Source organism: Lolium rigidum, chromosome 4, assembly GCF_022539505.1.
Source record: "Lolium rigidum isolate FL_2022 chromosome 4, APGP_CSIRO_Lrig_0.1, whole genome shotgun sequence".
Classification (NCBI taxonomy): domain Eukaryota; kingdom Viridiplantae; phylum Streptophyta; class Magnoliopsida; order Poales; family Poaceae; genus Lolium; species Lolium rigidum.
Window position 1 is genome coordinate 165,231,865 of NC_061511.1, and position 24,318 is coordinate 165,256,182.

The 24,318-nt window shown below is 47.2% G+C and overlaps 2 protein-coding genes across 2 annotated transcripts; one reads left to right on the forward strand and one right to left on the reverse strand.

Moving 5' to 3' along the window:
• The first annotated feature begins 14,163 nt into the window (after positions 1–14,163).
• On the forward strand, positions 14,164–15,695 carry LOC124708827 (tRNA dimethylallyltransferase 9-like). Its single transcript, XM_047240478.1, has one exon. It carries the CDS (start codon positions 14,164–14,166, stop codon positions 15,487–15,489), a length of 1,326 nt encoding a protein of 441 aa, XP_047096434.1. The 3' UTR covers positions 15,490–15,695.
• A 1,524-nt stretch (positions 15,696–17,219) lies between these two features.
• Positions 17,220–19,134, reverse strand: LOC124647752 (putative rRNA methylase YtqB). Its single transcript, XM_047187635.1, has 6 exons — positions 18,966–19,134; positions 18,810–18,873; positions 18,348–18,540; positions 17,958–18,031; positions 17,689–17,844; positions 17,220–17,514 (listed from the first exon to the last, which is right to left on the reverse strand). The coding sequence occupies exons 1-6, from the start codon at positions 19,132–19,134 to the stop codon at positions 17,391–17,393; spliced, it is 780 nt and encodes a 259-aa protein (XP_047043591.1). The 3' UTR covers positions 17,220–17,390.
• Between the last annotated feature and the right edge of the window lie 5,184 nt (positions 19,135–24,318).

Here is a 24,318-nt window from a genome sequence, read left to right on the forward strand (position 1 = left end):
GTGCAATGTTCTTAGTAATAGTTGCATGTAGCCATAGAGACATAGACAACCACAAGCAACAAGTTTAATTAGCTCGGAACACAAAAAGTCCCCAACACAATTAGTCGTGTTATTTATTACTTAATTTTATTTTCTTTGTATTTGGAAATTGAGATAGTGGTCTTATATACAAGAAGAGAGGAAGTACTAGCAAGCTTCGACACATTCTCAAAAAAAAAAAAAAGCTTTGCGCCATTGCTATGAGAGGCTTATGGTGTCAGTGCGGGTAACGTTGAGCGTTCCTCGTGGGATAGATCATTGTGGCCCCTTCCACCTCGACCGATCGATCACGTTGAGGATGTTTGTATGATCAAAATAAGGGCCACGAGCCCGATGTTCACCTCACCCTTATCCTCAGAAGAATTGCCCCGCCTCCATTCACACCCGCGTAGCGGAGAAAGCACCAACAACACCGGAAGCCTCTACCGCACCATGTCCCCATCACTCGAGCCAGGGGACTAGGCGGAGTCCTCCACCACGAGGCACCAGCAAGGAGAACATTGCAACAGAGTCGTTGGACAAGACGTCGGTCGCATCATCACCATGAGCTTCCAACAATGCATTCACCCTTTGCACCTCCGACGACACGAGCGTGTCTTGCATCTTTAGGGCCCCATTTGCAGCTCCATCGATGGCATTTGAATCTCGTAGTGGCACCGCCGATGACTAATTATAGCATCGTAGTCCTCCATTCGTAGCTCCGACAGACAAAGGGTTAACCTTGTTAATGCCCATGATGATGGATTTGTGTTTCTAGGAAGGAGGACACTGGCGAATCAACAAACCAGTCAGTCAAACTAGGCAGCCGACGAATATTATTATTTAGGGCGAATCGTCGAGATTGTATGATGTAGAACTAGGATTACAAGGTGTCTCGTATGATCTAATTTGTGCCCTCTCAGTGGCTCCTCACAATTCTCATATAGCGGGCTAGGTATCAGAGTTCACCTGGAGATCGAGTTACAGTATAAGTCGGTTCACCCGATATGAGCTTAACCTTCCTAACATGATATTTTCTTATTCTTCTGGATTTCTTCGTGGGCTTTCTTCTATTCCTTCCTCAGCTTTGTACCAGGGATGACAATAATTAGGACCCGATATGGCATACCCATGTCAGTAGCCCCCGAGACTCTACTCGAGTCGCAGACTCGGGTGGAGTCTCAAAACATTCGACTTCTTCTTTCTTTGAATTTATTTCGTTGACCTCTTCTTTCTTTGATTATTTGAAAAGCAATATTTCATTATTTCTTTTGTAGACGAATATTTTAATCATATGGATATTGGTAAACCAACTTGATGCATCCGAACGGATCGGGAATTAGTTAATTGCCTGAGCAAACGCGGGAAACCTACTTCAAACTCGCGTCCCCGGACACGAATTAGAAACCTAGTGTAACTCAGCTCGTGCCGTGGAGGACTTATCACTCGCCGATCGCCCAAATCCGTTCATTCGTAGCTCCAGCGACCTTCGCTCGGGCCGCAGAGGACTTATCACTCGCTGAGGCATACCCATGTCACTGACGATCTTCGCTTGCAACAACATGGAACTTCATTCGTAGCTCCAGCGACCAACCGAGCACCACCACAGCGAGGGCAGGCAAAAGGCGGTGGGGCGGCAACGGGTGCATGCGTTGGTGGTTACATGATCTGAAGGCAATGGGGAAGAAGAGTAAAAAAAATAGGACGACAACGATGGCGCAACATCTTGCGTAGAGGGGATGCGGGGCGGTCGCAAGTGCGGGCATCGGCCCCGCCATGGATTTTGCTGAGGCGGAGGCACTAAAGAAGTAACATTGGAAGGGGATTTTTTACGAGCAAGGATAAGAGGGTGAGACGAGCGAAGGAAGTTGTGGTGGTCCTAGGGAAAGTGTTGGCCTTAGAGCATCTCCAGTCGCGTCCCCCAAACCGCGCCGGATTGAGCGTTTGGGGGACGTGTTTCGTTCGTGCCGCGTTTGGGGGACGTCGCTCCCCAGTCGCGTCCCCCAAACAAAATTTCGCAAATTTTAAACTTGACTAGATTCGATTAGATTCGTCCAAACTTACATAGATTCGAACGAAATTTGACTAACTTTAAAACTAAACCTAATCTAGAACCACTTGCGGCGGCGGAGGCGTCGTAGTACTCGCCGGAAGTTGTACATCTCGTCGGTGACGACCTCCCGCTTGACGCGCTCGTCGACGGGCTCGTCCACGGGCTCGTCCTTCACCAAGCCGCTTGGTCTGCCTCGCCGTCGTCGGTGAGGTCCACCGGCCGGCTTGCCGGAGTCGCGGATGGACATGGCGATCGCCGCGTCCAGGTCGCCCCTCCGGGCGTCCTTGTCGTCCATGGACGCCAAGAACGCCGCCCGCAGCCCCGGGCAGTCCTCGGGGTCGTCGGCTGCCGGCGATGAGCCGCCGCTGCCGCTCGTACTCCGCCGGCCAGCGCCGCTCGCGACGCTTCCTCCGGCTCCTCCTTCACCTCCGGCTTCGGGATGAGGAGGGCGCCGCCGCGCCTCCCTTGCTGCCGCCCGCTGCCGCTACCGCCACGCCTCGTGTTGACGGGCGTCGCCGGCTCCTCCCTGACCTCCCGTTTGGGAACGGTATACGGCGCCGACCGGTACGACGACGACGACGGCGTCGATCGCGCCGGCCCCGAGGAAGAAGAGTGCGAGGAGGACGAGTACGTCGTCCTCCTCGGCTGCCATTGAGGAGACGGCGGCGGCGACGACGGCATCTCCGGCCGCGGAGCGCCGTTGCGGAGGCCGCGGATGACGTTCTCGAGGGTGCGCCCGAACGCCCCGCAACAGGGCGCGGCCTTCCCCGTTCCGGCTGTTGGGCCCGCCGATGAGCCCGTCGGTGATGTGCATCTCGACGTCGTACTTGGCCTTGAAGTACGTCGTCCACCAGTCGTCGTTGTCCTTGGCCGCCCATGTCGGATCCGCCCGCTCCTCGGCGGTGAGTTGAGCCCGACGGGCCTTGATGGCGTCCCGCCATTGCTGCGTGTCTGGCTTCGGCGGCGGCGGGATGCCAATGCCGTTCACGGCCATCTTCCGGCCGCCGCCGCTTGGCAGCCGCACGTCCGGCGGGACCGGATACCGGGCGTGGTACGGCGCCCACGCCTCCGCCACGGTGAGGCTGCCGCGGCCGAAGCCGTTCGCCGCGGCGATCTTGCGGGAGGACGACATTTTTTGAGCGGCGAGGAGAGGATCCGGGAAGCGGGAGGCGGCGGCGACGAGAAGGATTATGATGAGCGGCGATAACCGGAGGGCGTCTTAAAACAGCGGCGGCAGCGGGTGGTTGCACGCAACAACTCCGGCGCGGACGGCCACGCGGCCATGCACGACGAGACGCGTCCCTCGCGTCGCCTAGGAAAACAGGGACGCCATTAACGTCGCTTGACCAAAGGTAGGCGACGGGGTTTTAGCCTTCCGTGCCGGCCGACGCGTCGGCCCCGCCACTCCCCGCCTCGCTTCGTTGTGTCCGGCGTCCCCGGAGCGTCCCCCGTGGGACGGGGACGGGCTCGGGGCGCCGGACACCGTATCGGGCCGCGCCGGACAAAAATGGGCTTTGGGGGACGCGGCTGGAACGCTTTTTTTGTCCGGCGCGCCCCAAATCGCTTTGGGGGACGGTTTGGGGGACGCGACTGGAGATGATATCATCTCCTCTAGAAACTGGCAGGATGCATGTCGCACACTAAGCCCCAAGGAGACGTGAGATGGGAACATTCGGAGGGATTGGAGTATTTTCTGTGCTAAATTATGTTGTTAAGTTGCAATAATAGTAAACGAGGATCATTAATTAGGTCAGCAAGATATAAGATGTATGTCGAAAACGAGGATCATTACCGGTTTATTAGGTAATATGCACTTCAAGAATAACTTTAAACATTAATTTGGTCAGCAAGATATAAGATATATGTCGAAAAAATCATACCATTGGAAATATCTTTTAAATATGAATCCAATGGTATTTTTCGTGACTTTTATCTCATATTTTGTCGACTAAATTAATATAAAAAAATCTCTAAGTGCATATTATCCTTGTCCTAATAAACTAGAATCTCAAAGCACAATGGCCGGTGATAAAAACATCCACATGCATACGTGTAAGTATAAAATCCACTCTTAAAATGAAATTCTCTTGCATTGTCGTTTAAATCATCTTTTTATTGTATGTACCCGAACGGTGTAGCTTTCTGGAAACAGAGAAACTGTTAGGATTTATTTATTAGATAAATAAGAGGTTAATCCTCACTTGTAATTAGCGATGCGGTTGCTCTTTGGCAACCGACGCTGCGCCTCCATGTCCCCTGCGAAGGGACGCATCTCTCCGTTCGCGTCCCTTGGCATTGTATAAGTATCAAGATCATCGATGGAATAGAACACTTGTGGATTCATTTGCTTAATCCCCGGTTCTCTCTAAACACGTTATCAGCACGTCTCTACCGAGAGCAAACAGCCGAAACTCCAGCGATCGCCGGAGAAGGACCAAGAACAACAAAAAGGTGAGAAAAAAATGCCTGCAGGAGGTTTCATTGGTTTCCTCCTGCGTCTTCTTCGCCAGGAAAGTCGCCGGAGCCGCCTCGTCGCGCGCCGCCGCCATGGTGCTGGTGGACTTCGCCGCCACAACCACCATATGCAGCGCCTTCGACACCTCGGTGGCCGTCGCCAGGTCTTCCGCCGGAACGAGCGCCACCGCTACGGCTTCCGCTGGTACGGAGGTCGCCGCCATGGCCCTCGTCGTGGTCGCAGAGGTGATGATGGCGCAGGGCCATCAAACGCCCAAGCCGTCCCACCCGCCCCACTGGTGATACCGGAGGCACAGCCGCCGCCGGCGTGGATCCTCGCCGGACCAGCAGCGCCCAACCTCTTCGCCGACGAGCAGATGGAACCGGAGAACGACGACATGGACGTCGACGACCCGGCCCTCGCCGCTCCGCCTCCGCCCCTGCCTTGCCCAGTGCACGGCTGGGCCTGCCCCGAGCTTGCACGACAGGGGATCCACGTTGAGGAGGAGGCCGAACCCGAGGTGCCCGAGGCGTCGCCGCGTGCTGCGTCGCCGGACCTGCCGTCTCCAACTCCGGCGCACGAACTCGCGACCGCCGAGCCCGCCCAGTCGAGGCTCGATCCGCCTCTCCACGCGCCGGCAGCCGCGCGGGACGCCGTCCTCGACAACGACGCGGGAGGCCCCGCCGTTGCTGCACCGCCTCCGCCACGCCGTCTCCGCTTCATCGTGCCTCGCGCCGTGCTCCAGGCGAGCCGCGCCGGCCGACGGTCGGGGGAGTTGAGCCCGGTGAGGCTCGGCCTCTCCAACGGCCACTCCAATGGCGTGGCACCCGGGACGCACCTCCCAGGAGGGTCCTCATCCGAGGAGGAGGACGGCGCACCACCGGCTGCGGCCGCTCGCCGTTGAACACGGCGGCTAGGGCGAGTGGAGTTGGTGGCGGCGCTGGCTGCTGCCGCCGGGGTGAACGATGGGGGGCGGTTGCTGTCGAGGACGGAACCGTCGCCCCCCACCCTTATCCGCTCGCCTGTCGGTGTGGGGCTGGGCCGAACGGCCGCCCAGCCTGACGGGCCACGGCCCATGATCATTCGGCCGGCCTGAAAAAAAAAAAAGCAGAAACGAAAAATGGTGGCCAGAACCACCGTATTGGGCTGAAAATTTGGCCCAGTATGTTAGAACTTTTCGTTTTCTCTTTTCTGTTTAGCTTTTTTAGCTGTTCAGTTTTTGTATATATGTGTTTGTTAGTATTTTCTAGCAATGACTATGTATTGTCTGCACATTTTAATGTCAACATATGATGGTTTGCAATTTCATAATTGCCCTATGTTGACTATGCTTGATAAGATAATATGACAATTTTCACATTTGCACGCAACTTATGGATGAATAACTTTATTCGCAACTGTGAGGTCTACGCCATCATGTGGCGACTACCTTCAATGTGTTTTAAGAACACAAGGTTGCACCATAAGAGTTAGGTCTACACTACTTTGTAGTGACTACCTACTTGTGTTTTAAGCAAAAGTGGAAGTACACATGTATCCGAGGTCTACACTACAAGGTAGTGACTACCTCCATGTGTCCTACAAATATGATCTACACCATTTTATGGTGATTATCTATTTGTAGAAAGTCATATGATGGGTCGTATAGGCTTTTCCTAGACCTTTATATGAATCAAGCATGATATTTACACACAATTAATTTACTTGTTGGTAAATTAATGGGCATGATATTTTTCATGCAGGGTATGGATCACATATCCAAGAAAGAATTTGCTGAGCTTGCCGTTGATGGCAGAAACTATCTGACCTGGGCCATGGATGTCAAGATTAACTTGGCGGCCAGGAATCTGATCAGCACTATAACCACACCTGCTCAAGGAGCTCCTGCTATACCAGAACCGGCAAAGTATGCTTCTTTGCACTTCATTCGGCACCACCTTGATCCTCGCTCCGAAAGATGAGTATATGATGGAGGAAAACCCTCTATCACCTGTGGGACTCCTTAAAGGAGCGCTATGATCAACGGAGATCGGTGATGTTGCTCGAAGCGCAAAGACAATGGGCACTTATCCGTTTTCGGGATTTTAAGTCCGTTCTTGCATACAACTCCGCCGTGCATCAAATCAACTCTAAGTTGAGATTCTGCAACAGTGCAGTTTCGGATGACGATCTCATTGAGAAGACGCTCTCCACTTTCCATCCTAATATGAGGTTAATTGCTGAACAGCATCGTAACCAAAAGTATAAGAAGCATTCTGAATTGATATATGCACTCCTTCAGGCAGAAAAGCACAATGAAATTCTCGATAAGAATAATATTTCCCGTCCAACGGGAACATTGCCGCTGCCTGAAGCACATTTCAATTCTTACAATGCTCAGAACTCCCGTGGTTCAAGAAAGAACCATAGGAGGTCTAAAGGAAAGTGGAAGCGTAATGAGAACCAGAATAGCAGTGGAGTCCGAAGGAGCAATAATCATTTCAAGAGAAATGACAAGAGTAACAATTCTACCAATTGTTACCGATGTGGTTGTAACACCCATATTGCCAGCAAGTGTAAGACTTCTAGGCATTTGGTGTCGCTGTATCAACAATCCATCAAGGGCAAGAAACCTCAAGGACACCAGTACGAAGCTCACTTCACTGGCCCGATGATCGAGAGTTCCCAAAGTGTTCCTCCGAACGATGTTCAGGAGAACGTGGAGAACCAGGATCATGCTCAGCAAAAGGACCTACACTTGATGTCAACGACATGCTAGTGGATTTCACTTCTACTAGTGACATATATGGAGACCAACTTTAATCTCCACATAACGTCATAAGTATTGTGTGATGATGTCCTTAAATATATTGTGTGTAAAATATGTCATAAGACATATGGTATTGTAATAATTATGTTGTGGAACATAATGTATTGTAATATGTGTGCAGACATACATAATATGTATGTGTATTCTATATGAGATTGGATAAAATAATGATTTTATTCTCTTTACTCTATAGAAATCTTCTGAAAGATCCAATGGAGGAGGAATTTTGTTTAACGGACAGTGGTGCCTCTAACACTATTTTAAGGGAAGTTAAATACTTCCAAACTCTGAAAAAGAGTAAGGGGAGTGTCATGACAATAGGTGGTCGCGACACCGTCATTGTTGGCTCGAGTCGAGCCACATTCACACTCCCAAATGGTACGAGACTTATGATCCAGGAAGCATTATTGTATCCGGATTCAACTCGTACATTGCTGAGTTTTAAGGATATCCGGAGTAATGGCTACCACATCGAAACTCATGAAGAGGATGAGGTTGAAAGCCTACTCATAACTCGGAAAAAGGGTTCCGAAAGGAAGACCCTTGAGAAACTTCCTACTCTATCTTCCGGATTGTATTACACATACATAAAGCCGAGCCACATTTGGCGTATAAAATAATTTTCCAAAATCTTGACAAGTTCAAGATATGGCATAATCGCTCAGGTCATCCTGGTGTGGGGATGATGAGGAAAATTATTGATGGTTCTACTCGGACACAACGTAACGGCTGGTAATTTCCCAAAATCCTCGGATTTTGTATGCACTGCATGTGCAACTGGAAAATTAATCACTAGACCTTCATACCTGAAGGTAAAAAGTGAGTCATCGAATTTTCTTGAACGCATTCAAGGAGATATATGTGGTCCAATCCAACCGTTATCGGGACCATTCAGATATTTTATGGTGCTCATTGATGCATCTACAAGATGGTCTAGTGTGTGTCTCATATCGACAAGGAACCATGCTTTTGCAAAGCTGATCACTCGGATCATAAAGCCGAGAGCTAACCATCCCGAACACGGGATAAAATCCATCGGAATGGATAATGCTGCTGAATTTAGTTCACGAGCATTCAATGATTACTTGCCTAGCTTTAGGCATAACGCGTGGAGCATTACGTACCATATGTACACACACAAAATGGTCTCGCGGAATCACTTATCAAGAGGATAAAGTTGATAGCAAGACCACTCCTACAGAATTGTAATCTCCCAACTTCATGTTGGGGTCATGCGGTGTTACATGCCGCGGAATTGATACAAATTCGACCAACTGCATATCATACGGCCTCCCCGTTGCAGTTAATTAGTATGTGGTAATCAACCAAGTATTTCCCACCTTCGAAGATTCGGTTGTGCTGTGTACGTACCGATATCACCACCTCAGCGTACATCGATGGGTCCACATAGAAAGATGGGTATCTATGTGGGGTACAATTCTCCGTCGATTATAAAGTACCTGGAGCCCCTAACGGGGGATCTCTTTACAGCCCGGTACGCTGATTGTATCTTCGATGAGGATAATTTCCCGGCATTAGGGGGAGAACAGAACCACAATGCATGCCGGGAGATAGATTGGAATGTTGAAGGCATCCAATCTATGGATCCACGTACTAATGAATCTGAACTAGAAGTTCGGAGGGTCATCAATTTGCAAAATATTGCGAATAATCCGCCAGATGCATTTACTGATTATAAAGGTGTCACTAAATCCTATGTTCCCGCTATGAATGTCCCAGAGAGAGTTGAGATACATAAGAGCATCTCCAGTCGCGTCCCCCAAACCGTCCCCCAAAGCGATTTGGGGCGCGCCGGACAAAAAAAGCGTTCCAGCCGCGTCCCCCAAAGCCCTTTTTTGTCCGGCGCGCCCCGATACGGTGTCCGGCGCCCCGAGCCCGTCCCCGTCCCACGGGGGACGCTCCGGGGACGCCGGACACAACGCAAGCGAGGCGGGCTCCCACATGTCGGCGACTATTTGCATAAACCGTTGGTTCGCGCCTCTTTTCTCGTCGCTCCTTCCTTCCCGCGCCTCCCACCCCACCGCCGCCGCCGGATTTCCCGGCCGTTTGGGCGTACGATGCGTGCCGCGAGTCAGCCACCGTTGTCGCGGCTGGGGCTCCCGCCGGTCGTGCCGCCGCCGCGTCGCCGGCGCCTCCCGAACGCGCCGTCAAATCCGCCTCCACCTCCGCGCACGGAAGGTGCTCGACGACTTGCCGGGTAGGAGCGATTGGTCGCTGTTTGTTGCGTCGTCCGCCTCGGCGCAATTTTAACCATTGATTTTGCTTTAGCCATGGACGAGCGACGATGAGATGGTTGCCCTGGCTGGCCGGAGGACGAGCAAGCGTTCGACGACGACCTGCGGGAGCATTTGCCGATCATCGCGTCCCTCCGAGACATGCTTGACGCGCGAGGCGGAGAAGAGGAAGAGGCCGCGCCGCGCGAGGATCAAGGCCGGGAAGAAGGAAGTCGAAGCCCCGGCGAGAGGATGGAGGGGCATGCCATGCTCGCACAACGACTACTTCGCCGACGAGGCAACACATGCCGACAATTTTCGGCGCCGGTACAGGATGAGCAAGGGCCTGTTCATGAATATCCTCCACGGCGTTCGAGAGTTCGACCCCTACTTCAAGCTCAAGCTCGACGCTGTAGGCGTTCTCGGGTTCTCATCCATTCGAAGTGCACCGCCGCCATGAGGATGCTTGCATACGGAGCACCTGCCGATACACGGGACGACTACCTTCGCATGAGTGAGTCTACTGCCATTGAGTGCATGTACAAGTTTTGCCGAGCTGTGGTGGGAAATTTTGGCAAATACTACTTGAGAGGGCCAAGCGAGGAAGAGAGCGCAAGGATCATGGCACAAAATGCTGCCAGAGGATTTCCTGGAATGCTTGGAAGCATCGATTGCATGCACTGGGCATGGAAGAACTGCCCGTTTGCTTGGCAAGGTATATACAAAGGGCGTCAGGGATATTGCGGTGTGGTGCTTGAAGCTGTGGCAGATTATGACCTGTGGATTTGGCATTCTTTCTTTGGCATGGCGGGATCACACAATGACATCAACGTGTTGCGGCGGTCTCCGGTGTTCGACAGACTAGTGGAAGGGCATGCTCCACCATGCAACTATGAGATCAATGGCCACCAATATACCAAAGGCTATTATCTAGCCGATAGTATATATCCAAAATGGGCCACTTTTGTCAAAACAATCTCGAATCCATCGAGTCCGAAGAATTCTCACTTTGCTACACGACGGGAGGCTTGCGGGAAGGATGTCGAGCGGGCATTTGGTGTGCTTCAAGCACAATTTGCCATTGTCCGGTACCACTGCTCTAAGCTGGTCTCACGACCAAATGTGGGAGGTGATGCGGGCTTGTGTGATCATGCACAACATGATCATCGAGGATGACCGCAAGAATCATGTTAGGTCACATGTTGGTCCCTATGAGTGTCAAGGCCCTCTCGCGAGAGGTTGATCATGAGTTGCCTGCAGATTTTGCTTGATTTTCTCGCCATGCACGCAGAGATCCGTGACAGCAATGTGCATGAGCAACTTCAAGCTGATCTCGTTGAGCATTTGTGGAGGATCAAAGGAAATACCGTGGCACCTTGATGTCATCTAGCCCTTTTTATTATATTTGATTACTTGTTTTATTGTTTATTGTAATTTAATTTGAAAACAATCCTCGAAAACATTTTTTTCATATGCTACATTTGATATAAATGGTTTATGTGTTAAAAAAATTATTTTAAATGTTTGGGGGCGGCGTTTGGGGGACGCGGCTGGGGAGCGAGGTCCCCCAAACGCGGCACGAACAAAACACGTCCCCCAAACGCTCGATCCGGCGCGGTTTGGGGGACGGTTTGGGGGACGCGACTGGAGATGCTCTAAGACCACTCAACCGCCCAAGAGGGGGAGAAATCTGGACAAAAAGGACAAGGCTTCTAAGAAGTGTCCGCGGGACATAAGGACCCCTCAAACAGCAAATGTAGGTTCAACCTAGTGTTGAAGAAAATATTGGTGCTGGGATATCGGAACACCTCAATTCTGTCGTTGAGGGAAATCACGATGAATCTGGAGGTATTGAAGAGATTTCCATAAACTATGTTGAAACAGGAGAATCATTCAACAGAAAGTCTACAAATGTCGACATATTTTTCTCCTCAAAAATTGCAAATGACCTCGCATTGGACCATGAACCTAAGACCATGGCAGAGTGTATGAAACGCTCGGACTGGTCCAAATGGATGGCTGCAATTGAGGATGAATTGCGCTCGCTTACCAAGAGAGGGGTATTTACTGCAGTAATACCTACTCCACATCACGTTTCCCCATTGGGGCGAAATGGGTTTTTGTTCGAAAGAGGAACGAAAACAATGAGGTGGTGAGATATAAAGCGAGGCTTGTAGCACAAGGTTTTACACAGAAACCTGGCATCGATTACGATGAAACATATTCTCCTGTGATGAGTGGAATCACGTTCCGATACTTGATATCTCTGGCAGTGCAAATGACTTTGTATATCCAATTGATGGATGTGGTGACCGCATATTTATATGGGTCCCTGGATACGGATATCTACATGAAAGTTCCCGAGGGAATGAAGATTCCGAATCCGAAGGCTGACCGCAAAATGTATTGCGTAAAGCTACAGAAGTCGTTATACGGCTTGAAACAATCGGGCGGAATGTGGTACAACCGACTAAGCGAGTTCCTTTTGCAAAAGGGATACTTGAATAACGAGGATTGCCCATGCGTATTCATCAAGAAATCGACCGATGGATTTTGTATAATCTCTCGTGTATGTGGATGATTTGAATATCATTGGTACTACACAAGAGATACATGAGGCTAGTAATCACCTGAAGACGGAATTTGAGATGAAAGATTTGGGTAAAACCAAGTTTTGTCTCGGTTTACAACTTGAACATATTTCTTCTGGAATATTGGTTCATCGATCTGCTTATATCCAAAAGATATTGGAGAAATTCAATATGGATAAAGCATACCCGTCCAAGACACCTATGGTTGTTAGGTCTCTTGAAAGAGACAAAGACCCTTTTAGACCTAAGGATGACGATGAGGAGATATTGGGTCCAGAGTTCCCATATCTCAGTGCAATTGGAGCACTGATGTATCTAGCAAACTGCACGAGACCTGATATATCGTTTGCAGTAAACTTGTTGGCTAGATACAGCGCATCGCCAACAAAAAGGCATTAGGTTGGTGTGAAGAATATTCTAAGATATCTTCAGGGCACCAAAGATCTTGGTTTGTTCTATCGGAAAAATCAAGAGAGGACCATGGTGGGGTATTGCGATGCTTGGATACTTATCGGATCCCCATAATGCCGGATCGCGAGATCGGATTTGTCTTCTTACATGGAGGTACAACCTTCTCTTGGAAGTCGACAAAGCAAACTTTGGTGGCTACGTCCACGAATCATTCTGAAATAATCGCTTTGTATGAAGCATCACGGGAATGTGTATGGCTTCGCAGAATGATGAACTTTGTCCAAGGTTCAAGTGGGATTGGTTCACTGAAATCGCCCACCATTATCTATGAAGATAATGCTGCTTGTATTGTACAGATGCAGACAGGTTATATTAAGAGCGATATTACAAAACATATCGCTCCTAAATATTTTTTCCCCCACGAGCTACAAAAAGGAGGGGAAATAAAGATTTTGCAAACGAAGTCATGTGATAACCTCGCTGATTTGTTTACCAAGTCCCTACCAAGTTCACTATTTCATAAATATGTACATGGAATTGGTATGAGGAGGCTTCGTGACTTGCAAGATTCCGGGGGAGAAATCTCCCCAGTTATAACCTGTTGAAGATCATCGGATCTTCGATGTTTTACTCTTTTCCTTTGTGAGTTTTCTTAACGGTTTTCTCATGAAAGGTTTTTAATGAGGCAATATCAGTACAAGCATGGATGACATATGCCATTTTCTCCTTATTTTTCCCACAGGGTTTTCGGAAGGAGTTTTTCATGGCATATGGTATTTTCTTCTATTTTTCCCACAGGGTTTTTGGAAGAGACTATTCCCAGGATGATCGATCACAAGGACAAGCAAGGATTAGGGGGAGTGTTAGGATTTATTTATTAGATAAATAAGAGGTTAATCCTCACTTGTAATTAGCGATGCGGTTGCTCTTTGGCAACCGACGCTGCGCCTCCATGTCCCCTGCAAACGGACGCATCTCTCCGTTCGCGTCCCTTGGCATTGTATAAGTATCAAGATCATCGATGGAATAGAACACTTGTGGATTCATTTGCTTAATCCCCGATTCTCTCTAAACAGAAACAACACATTCAGCCCCGTTCGTTCCCGGCCCATCCATTTTGGCCCATATCCAACGCTGTTGCCATCGCCATATCCTTTGGCGTCGTCTCCCTTCTGGCAATGGCCGTCGCCGTCGTCGCAGGCCGGCGAGACCAGTCCTTGAGCTTCCCGGTCTCCACTCCAGCTGCCTTCCTCGCACTCTAATTTCCCGCGCCTCCTCGCGCCCTGCTACTGTCTACATACTAGCTGCAGCGGAGCGGAGGGAATCCATCACATCTTCTCTCGGTAAGCGGTGAACCCACTGTCCTTATTGCTAGTATTCCGAATTGGATATATATTAGCACATCTTCCATTGCATCCTCCTTGATGTGGCAGTACAACTGATCTGTCTTTAATTGGATATTATGTATGGGCTGCTGGTTCCGTTTGCGCACTAGGTGCTCGGCGGAATGCCGCCAACGAACTCTGCCTCGTTTTTCAGTTTTTGCAGTCTCATCCTGAATGAATTCCACTCGTGCAGGTACTCGCTGTACCATGTGCTGTGAAATGAGGCCGCGGTTCGGGTTCGGGTCCACCGCGCGGCGCCGCATCTGGCCTGCCCTCTGCTCCTCTGCCAAGAAGCTGCATGTCGCGGTGCCGCCAGCTCCACTGGTTGCGAGGAAGAAGAGCAAGGTCATCGTGATATCGGGCCCGACGGGTGCCGGGAAGAGCAGGCTGGCGCTGGAGGTAGCCAGGAGGCTCGGGGGTGAGATCGTCAGCGCGGACTCGGTGCAGGTGTACCGTGGCCTTGACATCGGCTCCGCCAAGCCATCCGTCGAGGAGAGGAGCCTGGTGCCGCACCACCTGATCGACATCATGCACCCGAGCGAGGATTACTCGGCTGGGACCTTCTTTGACGACGCGAGGGGCGCTACTCAAGATGTTCTTGACAGGGGTCGCGTGCCCGTCGTTGCAGGAGGGACCGGACTGTACCTGCGGTGGTTTATGTACGGCAAGCCGGATGTTCCGCGGTCGTCCGTGGAGATCTCGTCGAGTGTGCGGTCTGAGCTTGCTGGCTTACGGTGGGAAGATGCCGTGGAGCTGGTGCTCCAGGCTGGGGACCCCAAAGCTCGGGACTTGGACACAAATAACTGGGTCAGGTTGAGCAGAAGGCTTGAGATCATCAGGTCATCAGGTTCCCCTCCATCTGCATTCGCCTTACCATACAGCTCATTCCAGGAACAGCAGCACGGCACCAAGCTGACTGATTCCCCGATGGACTGCCAAGTGAAGGAACTGGATTATGATTTCCTATGCATTTTCCTCGCGTGCCCACGTGTCGAACTCTACAGATCAATTGATTTGAGGTGCGAGGAAATGCTGGCTGACACAGGGCGAGGCCTTCTTTCAGAAGCCTCATGGCTTCTTGATATCGGTTTGCAGCCAAATATGGACTCCGCAAGCCGTGCGATGGGCTACTCTGCAAGCCGTGCAATAGGTTACAGGCAGACCATGGAGTACTTGTTGCAGTGCAGAGAGAATGGAGGCAACAGCTCCCCACAAGAGTTCTTGGAGTTCCTGGCCAAGTTTCAGCAAACGTCTAGGAACTTCTCAAAGAGGCAGATGACCTGGTTCCGCAACGAGAAGATTTACCAGTGGGTTGATGCGTCACAGCCTTTTGAGGCGATTGTTCAGTTTATCTGCGATGCTTACAATGGCGTTGAAGAGATGGTGGTTCCTGAATCACTTGAAATGAAAAGGGAAAGTTGCGTGCACAAAAGCAATGATCTCAAAACCTATCGTTCAGAGAACAGGTTGTTCCTTGGGGAGGAAGACTGCCGTCAAGTTTTGGACTGGATTAGAAGGACACAGGGAAAGTGATGTTCTAGTTCTGCTCACCTGTCATACCTTTTTGTTATTCGACCAGGAAATTTTCCGGCTATAGGAAATTAATATTTTAGAGATTGCCACAGGAATTTCAGTTCATACTTTTAAATTCTGTCTTCATCATAGATCAATAAAAAAAGGTTATTTCAGACTGTATGGAATGGAATTATAAATTGATAGCCCAATGGCGTTTCTTGGAAGTCTCTCTCTTTGTAGTTTGGATGGATCTTGAAAGTCCTTCTATGTAGCAGATTGCATGTCAAATAATACTATATAATTCATGACAACTGGTCAAAGAGTCATAAGGTTTAATGAAGACATGTGCTCTTGAACCCTTTCATTAGATCTTTCAATCACAAACTATTTATATAATTAGTTCTTTTGACCGATGATTAGACATTAATCAAATTGCAGCAGTTTCTGTTATTACCGCCTAAGTTTGACAATGGTGTATCTGTGCCTACATTTGCACATAGCTAATTTTCAGTTCTGCGCATTAGAAAAGATACAAGTGGAGGGGCACTAAAGTTTGAAGTTTGAAGAAACACAAATAATGTTAGCTGCAGGTATTAATCAAACTTTAACTTGATGGAAGTACCAACTTTTGCCTTTAGAAATGATGATGCAAATCCTTTAAGAGCAAGCAGAGTACTTGCTGCTTCACATACCTTTTTCTTGAAACAAATGTTTTACTTATCTTGGAAGGAAAAAAAAGAGGGGATCATACTGTGTACCTAAGATAGTACAGCATTGCATGCCAGATAGACCATAGAGCTGCATGATTAGCTGAACTTGAAGACATATTGATTTCTTTCTCCAACAAACATGATACTGTCAGATATGGCTTTTCTCAAGTCAAAAAAGATATGGCTTTTCTATGAAGTGCTGAAGAAGGAAACTTCTCTTATGTACTACTACCTCCATCCCAAAGCTTAAGGCTTATATTATTTTTAGAAAGTCAAACTATGTCAATTTGACTAAGCTTTACCAAAAATCATTAACATGCAAAATATTAATATCATTAAATAGATAATAAAATATATTTTCGCATGGTATCTACAAAATATTATATTTGTTGATAGATTGTTCTAAAAGTTTGGTCAAACTTTACTTGGTTTGACTTTTCAAAAAAATATAAGCCTTAAGCTTTGGGATGGAGGTAGTATATGCATGTATTTTTTTGGTTTTCTCTATTGTTGCTCTGTTAATTGGATCTGATTCCAGGGGGTTGTTCATTGACTGCCTGGCTAGTTAAACCAGGTCCAAGTGCAGCCTTTACAGAAAAATGTACAACCGACAACAAATTTCATTTGGCTGGAGCTAAAGGCAGCCTTTGCAGCTTTCTCTTAACTCAAAACCGCAATCAGTAGCATCACATGATTCTCATAATATACTGTAGCACTTAGTTTGATCAGAAACAGGAACATGAAGCCCCAAAACTATAGAGCTATAGTTTCATTAAAAGCCGAGATAACTTGGAAGTTTGTACAGCCATAGTTCACAGAGGATACAAAGGAGAGAAAAAGAGCAAATTCAACAAAGAAAGAGCAACATGACTGCAGCAAAAGGACCTAGCACAGGAACTCAACAGAATTCAGTCTGGCCACTCCTTGAACCTTCTCTTCTCTTTTCGTTATGTTGTTTGACAATTTCTGTACAATTTCTCATAACTCAAAACCTCAATGAGCAAGTCAGAATCACAGGGCTCCAGAACAAGATTGACATCAAGAAAATTGTACAATTGACAAAAATCATTCGGTTACATAGCCTTTATAGAATTCCTTCCTCATTCATTCACTGGTGCGATCAGCATCACAGGATTCACATCATGCACTGTAGCACTTAATTCTATCAACATGGAGTCCCAAAATTGTAGACCCTCACTGGAACTCCGATCATTTCTTGTGCAGGAGAACAAGTACTGGAGCAACTGGTCTGTTAATCATTTCAAACTTGCAACTCACCCATGTATCAACAGGCAAGCTTGATGCAAATGATTCGACAATGGCGAGTTCATCCCTACACGCAAGCAAGCGGAAAAGATAAATGAATCTAGTCTTAAAATGATATTTGATTAGAGTGCAAACATTTTAGATGAAACATTTTAGCAATCATCAATCACTGAAAAAGCTAACAAAGATCTCACAGTTTGACATATTATTAGCAGTTGCCAACTGAATATTACAGTATTACCTTCCACCTAGATGCCCAATGTAGACAAGGACACTTATGAGTCCCCCTGAGCTAACAATTCTGCTGGCAGCTTGCAATGCCAGCTCAGTTGTCTTAGGTACTGTGACTATTGTTTTATCTCCTCCTGGAAGGTATCCTAGATTGAATGCTACAAGACTAAAAATACATGGTCAGGATCATAGCTACTCAAACTGCCAATTTCAGGATACTGTTTTACTGAACCACATAACTGAAATACCAATGAAGTAAAAGGAAAAAAACTTGATCACCTGACAGGAGAATCTTTCGGAACAATCTCCTCCATTCTACGGTGACATATCGGAAACAACTTGACTAGCTCCATCTGCAGAAAAAATATATAGAGTTTAGTCAGCACACGGCACAAAGTGAGGTTTCATGATAATGTGGCAGTGGGACTTTTTTCTCCCTCTTCCTATTCTTCAGAATGTTAAGGTCCAGGTAGAATATCACAACGAAAACATTTAGACCAAAAATATCGGCAAACTTATGTGAGTATTGCTACATAATCATTTCAACTGCTGTCCATTTTTTTGCCTCTCATTTCTCAAAGGGGATGGATAAAACAAGCCACATTCGGTAGTTCAGAATCAAACCAGCAATTCTTATTTACGTTTCGTGCAGTTGCTTCAAATGCATACCTCTTGGCTATCGACGGCCATCTTCAGAAAAGAGGAGGTGCTATCTATCGCGGAATCTTGGATGTCCATCCCATAGACGCGCCCTCGCCCGCTTCCATCGGCCACCATCTTAAGCAAAGCAAACGTGTCGTTGCCATTCCCGCAGGTGGCATCAACCACTGTATCTCCTTTCCTAACAATACTCCTCCACACCCTAATCAGACAGAAACGTAACAGTAAGTAACACTCCCCCCAAAAAATAGAAAATTAGCTTGTGATAGACATCTCATCTGAATGAATTCTACAAAGAATTCTACACGGACAATGCACTTCCAGAGCTATCAACAGGTGCATGCATATCGCTAACACGGCACTGAGAATATAGTACAGTCCACACTCATGAGTGTTATTTCAGCAACGGGAGTAAGTCAGGAGTTAGTTTATGCAGTAGGCGACGAGAATGGGGGGACTAGTAGTACCTACGCGTGGGCTACCTCGGTGGCCTTGCGCTTGCCGGTGACGAAGCCCGCCACCGCCTCGTCCACCCCTGCAGGAGAAAATCCCGTCCCCTCCACGGTTACATCTGTCTCGCCGTCACAAGGCACGCATTAAGAAAATGGGGAGGATGCGATGCTAAACCTGGGGCGACGAGCGGGTCGGCGAGGTGCGCGGACGCAGTGCAGAGGCGGCGCTGCCTGGGCAGGGCGAGCGGAGGTGGTAGACTAGTGCGACGGAGGAGAGGAGGTGGAGGTCTGCAGCGGCGGAGGAGGAGCAGGGAGAGGGGAGAGCGCAGCAGCAGCGGAGGCATGGCGGCGGCGGCGGTGATGAAGCCGTGAGGATTGGTGGTGGCCTGGTACTGCACAGGCGGGCATTCTAGCCGGTTGGAACTGCAGGGCGCCCCGTGCGATCGTGTTCGTTGGATCGGAAATCGGCGGTCCGGATTACGTTAGCGGAGCGCCTTGGCATTAAGAACAAGCAAGTGCGTGTGGGTTGGAGCGCTTCCTAGGCTATCCACGATAGCGGGGTTGCGCGCCTGGGTTGATCGCCGGTGTTGCTTTGTTGCTATCTGTTGGGCTGTTGGCCCACGTGTCAGGACGTTGTTGGCTCGGCTGTTGGCCCACGTAAGGAAAGAAAAAAAGAAAAAAAAAAGGATCGGGAGAGCAAAAGAAGGGCACCGACAGAGCGGTAGAAACCCTATCAACATTCCCCTCCCCTCGCCGTCCTGTGCTGCCGCCGCCGCTCGCGCTTCCCCTCCCCTCGCCGTCCTCGACGCCTCTCTTCCGCGCCCGTCTGCAGCAGTATGAACGGCTCCATCACCATCACCTTCTCTGCCCCTCTCTCGCCCACAACCCTCCGTGTCGGCCGAGGCGCGACGGGGTCTTCCGTTTATCCGGCGCCGCACAGACAGATTGAAGAACAGAAGACAGGACGACGACGTGATGGCCGCCGATTCGCGCGGCCCTCCTTCTTGCATGCCCCTCTCCTTATCGCTCCGGGGCAACGAATGATTTCTGAGAGGTGCGCCCTTTTCCTATCCTCCCCTTCTCTCCACTTGATTTGGTCGCCAGGCGCAAGAAGATTGGCTCACTGAATGTCTTCTGCATGAGACCTGTTTGTGGATATGCTGGTGTACGCTGCCGTTGATTGTGGTGATCGTCGGCTATCGGTATTGCAAGTGTGTGTTCTCAGATGAGGTCCCTCTGCTTGCATTGGTTATCAAGAAGAGCATCCATGGGGCCATGGTGGCTGCCACGAGCAGACATGCTGGTGAGGCGTGCCCCGTACAGACTCGACCCTGAAACTTCAGTTTGATTTGTTCTACTTGCATCTAAGAATTATTTGGCACTTTTTTGTTGTTGACACTCAATTTTCTTCCTAATATTTCAGGGGTATCTGGTGAAAAAGAACAATACAATTATACAATTGAGTTGATGGCAATGTTGGGATTGTTTGGAGCAGTTATTAATATCATACAGATGTATCCTTTGAGTTAATCTGATATTTTTTTGTTAAAAATTGCACTCACATTCCATCGGTTTTGATAAACTGATCGGCACAGGCATTGAATTCCCGTTTTGAGATAACATATTATTTCTCCTTCACATCATTATAGGTCTAACCGTGACTATCAATTGACTGCAACTTCATTGGCAAATATGCCTCATCTTCATTGGGAAATATGTCACACTGCATTATTCTTGAGCAAGAAAAACTGCATTCTATTAAATGGAATGCTTGTGCTGCAATTAGCAACTGCAAGTTCCTTGGCAAATAGGCCTCAGTGTGACTTGTGGCGCGATGATTGCCTTGGCAAGTTGCCGGTATGTGTTCGTCGGTACCAACTCGGCAAGCAGGCCAGCGCTGCAGTTCTTTCTCAGCGTGCCATTTGTGTCTAGATCTTAAACATGGTTTGAAACAAATTAACTTCCCTCTGTATTTTGTACTGAATATTTAATATTTATTTCTGAGCCACTTTGGTTTTATGTTCTTGATTCAGTTGTAGGAACTGGTGGAAAAGAATACTAGCAATATTGTGCGATCAACAAGATCAAGGTACGTTAGATTTTTTTGCTTTTTCAAAGCATGGTATTTTACTGACGATAACAAGGAATAAACTTTCATTTTGTTGAATGCCTTAATTAATAAAGGGTCCAAGTTAGTTTTATTTTTATTTTTTTGGCATTTTTATTTTTGCTGTCGCTGATCTTCAACTACTACAGGTGGAGCAAGGAGGAACGGTCAGCAGATTTTGCACAGATTTTGCATTTATTTTGCTAAAGCTGCATGTGAGTGCAATTAAAAATTAGTGTGCCTTTAATCAGCGGGCTATCATGGAGGTCTCGTTGAGTCATTGTTGGGCATGGTAGGTAGCCTATTTAGCATTTGAAAATAGGCATCCCAAAATTGGTTTCATGTATTAGCAGTTTGCGGCTAGATCATGACAGATCTGATCCTGCTGATCAACACCACATTGTCTAGATGTTGGTCTTTCATGGCAAGATCATTTGTGGATTTTGAAATGCTTTGTCCTTACCTGCAAGTAACTTGCATCAGTCATGTGTTCACTAATATAACTATTCCCTTTGTTATTGAATAATGTGGTAACTTAAACTCCCACTTTATAGATTTGTGCTAGACAAAGAACAACTTCAGAAGTTCACGACACAACTTTGACAAGTTAGGTCCCATTTTCAGATGACGTTAAATATGTTTATATTACCAACTTATTATAGTATTATCTATGGTGCATTCTGTTTAGATATATGTATACTGGTTTTCCATGAAGGTGTTTGGCATTGTTCGTAGACGCAAAACCCAAATTATCCCCATGATCCCAAAGGGAGTTTCTTCCCCTCAAATTAAGCACTTGATATGTTTGCCATTAGTATTATATTACTTTCGTCAATGATTAAGGTTGATGGGTGAGGTTTTCATCCTTATACGTCACCATACATGACATTATTTGTCACCATCAAGTTTCTGGCTTATTGTAATTTGCTTCGTATTTTTATAGTTGTCCTATAGTTGCTCTTGATATCTTGAATCATCATGTTCTTGTGTGGTAGTGATCTGTTTGGTGGTTTTCAATAACCCATACGTTCCTTCATGGGAGATTTTCATGGACGCATGAGCTGACTTGATGTGGTTGGTTTTGGGATCTACTAGCTTGTTTCTTCCTCTGCATTTGAAACAGAGTAGTGTGCCTTTACTACCATCTGTCATTTTTCATAGAAAGAAATGAAAGGTTGTTGCATTCTCTGTCAGTTAAAGACCTTTGTTTCCATCTGTTTGAATGATTGGTTTATTTGGTAGAGGATTCTTTGTATTTCAGTTATTTTAGGTAGCACTTACTTGCAGGTAGATGACATGACACTAACTAAATGTTTTTTCTTAATCTGCTATTTTGATTTATTTTATGCTTGCAAGATGCATTTTTTTCTGGAGCTGCTCAAGACGTGTAATATTCTATGAATCAAGAGATTCATTTGAGTTATTTTTATTTTGAAACTAAGTCATATTCTCTATTGCGGCTTAGATTTATAGTGGGAAATTATATACCTTGTGTTTCTTGGTAAATTACTGAACTGGGTCTTGTAACATTAAGGAGCCTACTGTTTGTTGGGAGATCATTAAAACTACCTATAAATTTGTGGCATAGCTTCACAGGTATGCTTTGATAAAGATGGTCCAAGATCTTCCTAATCTTCCTATCGTATTCTTCCATATCTCCATTTGAGTAGAGATTTGTCCTTGCACATTCCTCTTTACCTTAATGGTAGTCTATCATTGAGTAATCCTATATGGAAGAGGAGGAAGTTCTATTTTAGTGGATCGGAGATGTGGAACCGACACCGGAGTCCCGCTCGGCTGCTGATGCATTCTATAGATAGAAGTAAGCAGCAACCTGTTCACCCTGTTCCCCACAATTGGCTGTATGCAATTGGGGAGTTGAATGGATTGCTGACGCTTCTGACATTATCTTTTTTGTTGACGACCTGCTTATGATATTTTTTTGGTGATTTGTGACAAGTAGGTGAGCATCTCGCATCGAGATGATACCTGGTAGAAATGTTGCTTCTCAGTTTATATGGTATATTCTTGGCTCGGCCTTATATGATCTACTTTTGGTCTAGCATACTTTTGGTCTAGGAATATATTTGCTACATATTGTTGCAGCTTTATTTACCAGTCCATCTGCATACATTGCATAATACGAAAATCATCATTGGTTTGAACTACAAATTGATAATATGTTACTGTTAATATGATATCTGTTGTTACCCAGTTAAAATGTGAGCAATTTTTTTATAGATTTGATTGGCTCCCTGTTGAGCGCGCATAACAATAACAAGTCTAGAAATCAGCTGTTTTATCTTGCACTTTTTTGGAGATCATAATTGGTTAAGCTTATTCTGCTTATAATGTTCTAACACACCAGCTCTGTTGCTCTTTATGACTGGCGATCAGATTATTGGACGAGATATGGACTTTGGATGACTGATGGTGAAAGCATAAAAACGATGTCGCAGATTTATCTAAATTTGGATCTATCTATTCTTTTTGGGACGGTCATTAGTATCAATTTACTGTTTACTAATTGCTAACTGAAATATTTATGCTTGTAGGGGTACTGGGAACCCACACCAGATTCAAACCATGCATCAGTTTGGTGAAACACAGTACGAGTGTGCAGTGCTTGTTTTTTCTCCTTTGTTGATATGTCACTAGGCTGGTCTCCATTATTGATATGTCACTAGGGCTGGTCTCCGTTGTTGAGTGTCTGATTTTATTTTTTCTTTTATACTACACCCTAAATGTGGTATGAAATTGTACGAGGGATTAGCTTTTGCTTGCCATGATGTAAAATAGCTAGGATCTTTTTCTGTAAAGAAGTATGGATCTAAGGGGTGTGTATGACTGGGCGCTAATTAGAACGCAGCTGACCGGCTAGGAGGCGCCCCAAGGGGCGCCCCAACCACTAGTCATAAGAAAAAGGACAATGCTGAGCGTCCCCCGGGGGATCAAATCCCCGATCCCCCGGGTCCGCAGCCGTCCGATGCGTCGGGTACTAACCATTAGAGAAAATTGCACATAACATCATATGTTGGGGCATGTTTTGCAAGGAACCACAACCATAACTTGTTTTTGCACAGAACATCATATTTTGTTGTAATTGTTGCACAAAACACTAAGTAGGGTCCTTACATCGTTTGATACATAATTAGGGCATCTCCAACGGCAGGGGTGGAGCCAGGACTTCAACCTTGTGTAGTCAAACCAAAGTTGTGTAGTCAAATACACTTATTTTTATGAAATTTTAATAATATTTTGCACAATCATTGTAGGATTGGCCAAAAAACTTTGTAGTCAATTGACTACACAGCTCATACGTGGCGATGCCACTGTCCAACGGGGCGATGCAAACATACACCGCGCGACCGTTTGCGTTCGCGCGGACCGAAAATGCGCCTGCACCCTGCTCCATCGGGGG

Excerpts from the sequence above, each read along its gene's own strand:
- LOC124708827 (XM_047240478.1), top strand. The coding sequence starts at position 14,164 with ATGTGCTGTGAAATGAGGCCGCGGTTCGGGTTCGGGTCCACCGCGCGG.
- LOC124647752 (XM_047187635.1), bottom strand. The coding sequence starts at position 19,134 with ATGCCTCCGCTGCTGCTGCGCTCTCCCCTCTCCCTGCTCCTCCTCCGC. Across the intron at positions 18,541-18,809 it reads GCCACCGAGGTAGCCCACGC|GGTGTGGAGGAGTATTGTTA; the intron begins GTAGGTACTACT and ends CTGTCTGATTAG. Across the intron at positions 17,515-17,688 it reads ATTGGGCATCTAGGTGGAAG|GGATGAACTCGCCATTGTCG; the intron begins GTAATACTGTAA and ends GCTTGCGTGTAG.